The following is an 8,725-nucleotide window of genomic DNA, read 5'->3' as shown; positions in this document are numbered from 1 at the left end:
CTTTCTGCACATGTCATATCTGCCTCCCCTGCAGTGCACATGGTTTTGGCCAGATGCTAAAAAATTTCCTGCTGCGATCAACTTGAAATTACCCCCAAGAAAAGTGAATAAGAAGCTGGCCGAATAAGTAGCTAACTTCAGCCTCTTCAAGTTGGATAGGTAACCAACACATCAAAAGGCAGACACAATTAGAAAACAAAACAAAACAAAACACATCGTATGACATTTAAGATGATTGCCTTCCTTCCACCCTGCCTTACCAGCAGCCAAGTCATACACGCTTACTAACATTACCAACTCTCTCTCGCTCTGCCAAAACTACTCATCCCAGCATGCCCCGCGGCAGGCCCCGGAATAGGCCGCGTACAGGGAATGACTTCCGGAACTTCTACTTCCGGCCCGGAAGAGCTGTGTCAGGGTGCAGGGACAGGGCAAGATGGCGACAGCGGCTGTGATTGAGTTCCAAAGAGCGCAAGAAATGGTGGTTACCGATAAGGCTGCGAGCATAGATATACTCCAGTCCATAGGTGAGAGCGCGGTAATTTGTACAGCAAAGTAGCTGCTGTTTGTAGGAGGCACATGAGGACAGAGCTGGGGGTATAGTAGCCTGTAGTGGAGGGAGACAGTATGGCATTGTTACAGCTGCATGGGGGAGGTGGAGGGTTATATGCTGTACATGTACTTGAATGTGTCTTACAAACATGTACTAAATGTGTGTGCATATATATGTATGTATATATCTATATATCTGGGTACACACACAAACATATTATATATATATATATATATATATATATATATATAAAATTTGTGTTTAGAATTGTACACATTCAGGCAGTACATGATGTTTCTGTGCTCTAAGTATCTGAGTGTATGAAAGCTGTGTCTAGATGCTGCTGTTTGATTTGCAGTGAAGCGAGATATCCAGGAGAGTGATGAGGAAGCTGTGCGCGTCAAGGAACAGAGTATCCTGGAGTTGGGTGGGCTTCTCGCCAAGACGGGACAGGCTGCAGGTGAGCTGAAAGGATGAAACCTGACTGGGTTATCTTGTGGTCCTGTTCTGTTAGTGTCATGTTACTGCCTATCCTGGATGTCTGCTGTCATATTCTCATTCATTCCTTTGGTTCTCTAAGGTGCTGACGATTATTCTTGTGGAACACTTTGTTCATAATCTGTTACATTCCTTTATTCACTTGTGGGTCTTTAGCAAGTATTAACATGTTAAGTACTATCAGAGCTTGAAACTAAGGAAGAGGAATACGAGAATCTGCTGATGTCACAGAGATCTGTATTTAAATGGCATTCCAGCTTCTTTAGTTGGTTTTAAATTGGAAAGCATTAATATGTCAACCGGAAGTGGGTGACAGCTTACCTCATCTTGCTATATTACTATAGAAACAAATGTATATGTATACTCTGCAGCATAGTGCAATACCACGCCTTTAAAAATATCTACAGTTAAGTTATTAAATATGAACATTTTTCAAACCTTTTCAGTTCTGGAGGAATATTATAGCTAAAATATATTAACTAAATCAGTATGTCATCACGTCAGTTCCTTGGCTCACAGATGCCATTTAGGATGTATAGCAAAGTTTATGAGAGCCTTGTAGTCTCTTAAGTGATGAGAATAATCTATTCATGGTTTTTAGATTCACAAATAAGGTTGGACTCATTTTGTTGTTTGCGATGTAGAGGTGGGCTGTGATGCTGATTAGATCTCATTTCTTAAAGCACCACCAAATTACTATATTAAAGCTTTCAGACATGGACAATAAGGTTAAAATACAGAGTTACTATAAAAGTAATAGACACATTCATTGTTTTATATAAACCAAAGTATTATTTGAATAGTCATACTACATATCCATGTAGGTATTTTATGTCTGTAAGGTTCTGTGACTTAACAAGTGTTCTATGTGTGAGCCTTTTGTCACCCAACGGATATTAATACAATATTCCAATTCGTTAGATACACAGAAAGAATGACCATGTTGTCATCAATACCTCTTTTATACCAAATATAGCAGGTCGCATCCAGGAGCCTGACACAGGAGATTCCTGGGCGCGACCTTCCTCAGGCCCCTCACCGCCGCACTTTCCAACCTGGAATATTGCCGGGTTGGTGATGCGGCACTTGGAGATCACATAATCTCCAAGCGCCCCCTGTACATACACTGTGAACGGAAGCCGGGTCTATGCGACCCGGCTTCCCTTTACACAGCACAGCTCGCGATGTTAAACCCGTGTTCAACCCTGCAAACTACCCAAGTTGAAATACCGGGTCACTCGACCCGGATTGTTCCAACTGATCCCTTTTACACCAAATAGCAACACATGTTATGCACTCTTATGTGCAATAATCCGTGTTACAAGCTAGCGCTGCAGTAATTGTATCTTATACATAAACATTTGTAAGCGTTTCTTCAAAATTTTCCTTACAGTCTGTTGTGGATTCTGTCATTCTAAACTTGCACGTGTTTTTGACTTCTTAGGGCTGCGTGTGTAGATCTCATGACCCACTTGTTCCTCTGATACAGGTGGCCTCCCAGAACGTTTCCCTTTGCATAAGCAACCAGTGTTTGTAAATTTCTTGCTCCAGTAGTAGATGGACTGCCTTGTTGGTTTCCCATATCGTGTTCTAAAATGCTGCTGTACAACAGTAACAGTCTATTTTCGCTAATTCTAGCACACAAAACGTTTTCTCTACCAGAGTAGCAGCCATTTTGCTTACGTGATGCAACTCCCACTTGCGCGATGCTGATGTTACGAACAGCCACAGTAGCTTTCATTCCAGCTGTGATTTTTCTTTCTTGTTCCTCCACTTTCTGTAAATGTAAACAATCTGAAGCAGCATATCACAGGCAGCTGTTGCAAGTGTTGTCAAATTGGATTATTGTATTTATATCGGGTCTGGGACGCCAGGTCGACAACAAAAAGGTCGACACACCTTAGGTCGACATGGAAAAAGGTCGACATGAGTTTTTTTAATGTTTTTTTTGGTGTCGTTTTCTTCGTAGAGTGACCGGGAACCCCAATTAGTGCACCGCGTCCCCTCGCATGGCTCGCTTCGCTCGCCATGCTTCGGGCATGGTGCCTTCGCTCGGCACAGATTACCGTTCCAATCGTAGTCCACGTTGATCGTTAAGTATGAAAAGGTTCCAAAAAAGAAAAAAATTGTGAAAAACTCATGTCGACCTTTTGTCCATGTCGACCTAAGGTGTGTCGACCAATTGGCGTCGACCTAAGGTGTGTCAACCTTTTTGTTGTCGACCTGGAGTCCGGATACCATTTATATCTGTCGTGTGACAAAAGGCTTACATATAGAACATTTGTAGCTTAGGGCCAAATGTACTAAGCCTTGAAAAATGATAAAGTTGAGAGTGATAAACTACAACCAACCAGCTCCTGTCCTTTTTCATACAGGGCCTGTCACATGGCAGTTAGGAGCTGATTGGCTGGCACTTTACCACTCTCCACTGTCTCACTTTTTAAGGCTTAGTAAATCTGGCCCTTGGCTGGGGCCACACATAGCGACCAAGTGGGTCCCGCTAAACTGGAACCGCTTGGCTGGGAGGGGTTTTTTGTGTTTACACGGATCCTGTTCTGCGGGATGCCGCAGAACAGGATCCGGCCAGTGACACACGGGATTTCAATGGAACAACCACACTCTGTGAACACATGCATTGAAATGTTTGTTCACATTGAAATCCCATCGTCCTGTCATCCGGCCCAACTGCAGCATGCTGTGGTTGGATCTGGCGGCGGCAGGGCTGTCGCACATGTGTGGGCGCATGTATAGGCGCCCATATACAGTCTTCTTGCGGCTAAGCGGGTCCCACTTGGCCACTATGTGTGGCCCCAGCCTTAGTCATAGACAATTACAGACAAATACTGCATATCCATGTAATTATTTTGGCTATATCAATAATTCTGTGGTTTATATAAATAGTCTTTTGTAGTAACCCTGTATATTATTTAATGTTAATCTGACGCTCCACTGCGGTTTTGTATTGCTTCCCTTATCATTATGGAGCTGCATCGCCTGTGTCATCAATAGATATAGGGCCTAATTCAGACCTGATCGCTGCTGTGCGTTTTCGCACAGCGGGCGATCAGGTCGGGTCTGCACCGGCACCACAGTGCGCCGGCGCATGCCAGAGATGCGATCAGCATCTCTGCCCAGCGATGGCCTCTGCCTGATTGACAGGCAGAGGCGTTCGCTGGGCGGCCGGTGGCGTTTTGTCGCCTTTTTGGGGGCGCGGTCCGGAAAGGCGTGCCCGGACCGTGCAGGGAGGGGGTAGGTCGCAGCGGCTGCGCCCTAGAGAGCGATGGATAGCTCCCTGCCAGCGCGCAGGAGCTGTGCTGGTAGGGAGCTACTCCCCGGATACAAAATCATCGCCGGCGGGGGGAGGGCCAGACATGCTGGGCGGATAGCCCTGTGCTGGGCATCCCCCCCCCGCATGTCAGGGTGGCTGAGCATAGCCTTGCAAGGGTCTGGTCTGAATTAGGCCCACCAAATGGTATTTCTCTGACGTCCTAGTGGATGCTGGGACTCCGTCAGGACCATGGGGATTAGCGGCTCCGCAGGAGACAGGGCACAAAAATAAAAGCTTTAGGACTAGGTGGTGTGCACTGGCTCCTCCCCCTATGACCCTCCTCCAAGCCTCAGTTAGGTTTTTGTGCCCGTCCGAGCAGGGTGCAATCTAGGTGGCTCTCCTAAAGAGCTGCTTAGAAAAAGTTATTAGGTTTTTTATTTTCAGTGAGTCCTGCTGGCAACAGGCTCACTGCAACGAGGGACTTAGGGGAGAAGAAGTGAACTCACCTGCGTGCAGGATGGATTGGCTTCTTTGGCTACTGGACACCATTAGCTCCAGAGGGATCGAACACAGGCCCAGCCATGGAGTCCGGTCCCGGAGCCGCGCCGCCGACCCCCTTGCAGATGCCGAAAAGTGAAGAGGTCCAGAAACCGGCGGCAGAAGACTTTTCAGTCTTCATGAGGTAGCGCACAGCACTGCAGCTGTGCGCCATTGTTGTCAGCACACTTCACACCAGCGGTCACTGAGGGTGCAGGGCGCTGGGGGGGGGCGCCCTGGGCAGCAATGATAATACCTTGTTCTGGCTAAAAATACATCACATATAGCCCCTGGGGCTATATGGATGTATTTAACCCCTGCCAGGTCTCACAAACACCGGGAGAAGAGCCCGCCGAAATAGGGGGCGGGGCCTATCTCCTCAGCACACAGCGCCATTTTCCTGCACAGCTCCGCTGCGAGGAAGGCTCCGAGGACTCTCCCCTGCACTGCACTACAGAAACAGGTCAGAAAGTTGAGATCACGGACAGCTCAATTACTGTGGAACCTTTGGCCCTGCTTCTGTATCTGAATACAGCACATTTTTGCAAAGCAACTATGCTTTAACGGTCCGTCACATTGGGGTAGAAGTATCAAAACTTCTAAAGAGTAGACAAGTGAAGAGGCTGCCCATAGCAACCAATTAGCCTACACCTATCTTAATAGAATGTACTTCATACATGCTAACTAGAAGCTGATTGGTTTCTATGGGCGAGTTGTCCACTAGTCCACTTTTTAGAAGCTTTGAAGCTTCCACTCTCTAAACAAAGGTTTTAACAAATGAGTTTCCAGCACCCACACTTGGCTAAATAGACTTTAAGACCCCTGCTGTAAATGGTTATTTGCAAAGGAGAACCCAAAGTGCAGGGCCTGCTGCATCTTAAACTAATGTGTGGCCTATTCCATGCTGTATGATGCAGCATCTATGAGAGCTTCCCTTTTATGTCGGGGAACTGAAGTATAGAGCAGTAGCCTCAACAGTACACTCAATTCCTTTATGGAGTATCACCTTTGTGTGGGGAAGATGATTTTAAAACCCCCTCTAGAATGTTGAATTGACTTTATACTTATTTCTCTAACGTCCTAGTGGATGCTGGGAACTCCGTAAGGACCATGGGGAATAGCGGGCTCCGAAGGAGGCTGGGCACTCTAGAAAGATTTAGGACTACCTGGTGTGCACTGGCTCCTCCCACTATGACCCTCCTCCAAGCCTCAGTTAGATTTCGTGCCCGGCCGAGGTTGGATGCACACTAGGGGCTCTCCTGAGCCCTTAGAAAGAAAGTATAGTTTTAGGTTTTTTATTTTCAGTGAGACCTGCTGGCAACAGGCTCACTGCAGCGAGGGACTAAGGGGAGAAGAAGCGAACTCGCCTGCTTGCAGCCGGATTGGGCTTCTTAGGCTACTGGACACCATTAGCTCCAGAGGGATCGACCACAGGCCCAGTCCTTGGTGTTCGGTCCCGGAGCCGCGCCGCCGTCCCCCTTACAGAGCCAGAAGCAAGAAGAGGTCCGGAAAAACGGCGGCAGAAGACATCAGTCTTCACCAAGGTAGCGCACAGCACTGCAGCTGTGCGCCATTGCTCCTCATGCACACTTCACACTCCGGTCACTGAGGGTGCAGGGCGCTTGGGGGGGGGCGCCCTGAGCTGCAATAAAAACACCTTGGCTGGCAAAAATACCACAATATATAGCCCTAGAGGCTATATATGTGGTAAATACCCCTGCCAGAATCCAGAAAAAAGCGGGAGAATAGGCCGCGGAAAAGGGGCGGAGCTATCTCCCTCAGACACACTGGCGCCATTTCTCCTTCACAGATCCGCTGGAAGGAAGCTCCCTGGCTCTCCCCTGCAGTCTACACTTCAGAACAGGGTAAAAACAGAGAGGGGGGGCACTAAATTTGGGCGCATTACATATATAATATAAAAAAGCAGCTATAGGGGACATAACTCAGTTAGTCCCTGCATTATATAGCGCTCTGGTGTGTGCTGGCATACTCTCACTCTGTCCCCCCAAAGGGCTTTTGTGGGTCCTGTCCTCATTCGGAGCATTCCTTGTGTGTGTGCGGTGTGTCGGTACGGCTGTGTCGACATGTTTGATGAGGATAATGATGTGGAGGCGGAGCAGATGCCTTTAGAAGGGATGTCACCCCCTGCGGGGCAGACACCTGAGTGGATGGGCTTATGGAAAGTAATGAGTGCACGTATAGACTCCCTATATAAGAAAATCGACGACATGCCAAATGTGGGACAGTCGTCTTCTCAGCTCGTGCCTGCCCAGGCGTCCCAGGGGTCGTCAGGGGCTTTAAAACGCCCGCTACCACAAGCAGACCCAGATGTCGACACTGATACTGACGCTAGTGTCGACGACGACGAGTCAAACCTGATGCCCACTAAGGCCATTCACTGTATGATTGAGGCAATGAAAGAGGTGTTAAACATTTCTGATATAACTACTGGTACCACTAAAAAGGGTATTATGTTTGGAGAGAAAAAACTACCCGTAGTTTTTCCCCCATCAGATGAATTAAATGAAGTGTGTGAAGAAGCGTGGGCTTTCCCTGATAAAAAATTGGTAATTCCTAAGAAGGTACTAATGGCGTTCCCTTTCCCGCCAGAGGATAGGTCACGTTGGGAAACACCCCCTAGAGTGGATAAAGCGCTCACACGTTTGTCTAAAAAGGTGGCACTACCGTCTCAGGATACGGCCGCCCTCAAGGAACCTGCTGATAGAAAGCAGGAGGCGATACTGAAGTCTGTATACACACACACAGGCATTATACTTAGGCCAGCTATTGCGTCAGCTTGGATGTGCAGTGCTGCCGCTGCTTGGTCAGATAAACTGTCAGAAAATATTGACACATTAGACAGAGACACGATCCTGTTAACCATAGACCATATAAAAGATTCAGTCTTATATATGAGAGATGCACAGAGGGAAATCTGCCGACTGGCATCTAAAGTAAGTGCATTGTCCATTTCTGCTAGGAGAGGCTTATGGACTCGCCAGTGGACAGGAGATGCAGATTCTAAAAAGCACATGGAAGTGTTGCCTTATAAGGGTGAGGAATTATTTGGGGATGGTCTCTCGGACCTAGTTTCCACAGCAACGTCTGGGAAGTCAGCATTTTTACCCCATGTCCCCTCACAGCCTAAGAAGGCGCCGTTTTATCAGGTTCAGTCCTTTCGGACCCAGAAAAACAGGCGTGGAAAAGGCGGGTCTTTTCTGTCTAGAGGCAGAGGTAGGGGAAAAAGGCTGCAACAAACAGCAGGTTCCCAGGAGCAAAAGTCCTCCCCCGCTTCTTCTTCCAAGTCCGCCGCATGACGGTGGGGCTCCACAGGCGGAGCCAGGTACGGTGGGGGGTCGCCTCAAAAATTTCAGCTATCAGTGGGTTCGCTCACAGGTGGATCCCTGGATCCTGCAAATAGTATCTCAGGGGTACAAGCTGGAATTCGAGGCGTCCCCACCCCACCGGTTCCTAAAATCTGCCTTGCCAATTGCTCCCTCAGACAGGGAGGCGGTGCTAACGGCAATTCACAAGCTGTATTCTCAGCAGGTGATAATCAAGGTACCCCTACTTCAACAAGGCCGGGGTTATTATTCCACACTATTTGTGGTACCGAAACCGGACGGTTCGGTGAGACCCATTCTAAATTTGAAATCCTTGAACACATACATAAAGAAATTCAAGTTCAAGATGGAATCGCTCAGGGCGGTTATTGCAAGCCTGGACGAGGGGGATTACATGGTATCCCTGGACATCAAGGATGCTTACTTGCATGTCCCCATTTACCATCCTCACCAGGAGTACCTCAGATTTGTGGTACAGGATTGCCATTACCAATTCCAAACGCTGCCGTGTGGACTGTCCACGGC

The 8,725-nt window shown here is 47.8% G+C and overlaps 1 protein-coding gene across 1 annotated transcript in view; it reads left to right on the top strand.

Moving 5' to 3' along the window:
• Positions 1-366: 366 nt before the first annotated feature.
• The window catches only part of PSMD11 (proteasome 26S subunit, non-ATPase 11), a 75,662-nt gene continuing 67,303 nt past the window's right edge, over positions 367-8,725 (top strand). Inside the window, exons 1-2 of the mRNA XM_063960001.1 lie at positions 367-527; positions 912-1,013. Of these exons, the coding sequence (XP_063816071.1) occupies positions 437-527; positions 912-1,013 (193 nt within the window). The 5' untranslated portion in view covers positions 367-436. The remainder of the gene's footprint in view (positions 528-911; positions 1,014-8,725) is intronic.

The sequence above is a fragment of the Pseudophryne corroboree genome, chromosome 3 (genome assembly GCF_028390025.1).
Source record: "Pseudophryne corroboree isolate aPseCor3 chromosome 3, aPseCor3.hap2, whole genome shotgun sequence".
NCBI classification, from domain to species: Eukaryota; Metazoa; Chordata; class Amphibia; order Anura; family Myobatrachidae; genus Pseudophryne; species Pseudophryne corroboree.
The sequence above is the reverse complement of the archived record's forward strand: the minus strand, read 5'-3'. Positions and strand labels throughout refer to the sequence as shown.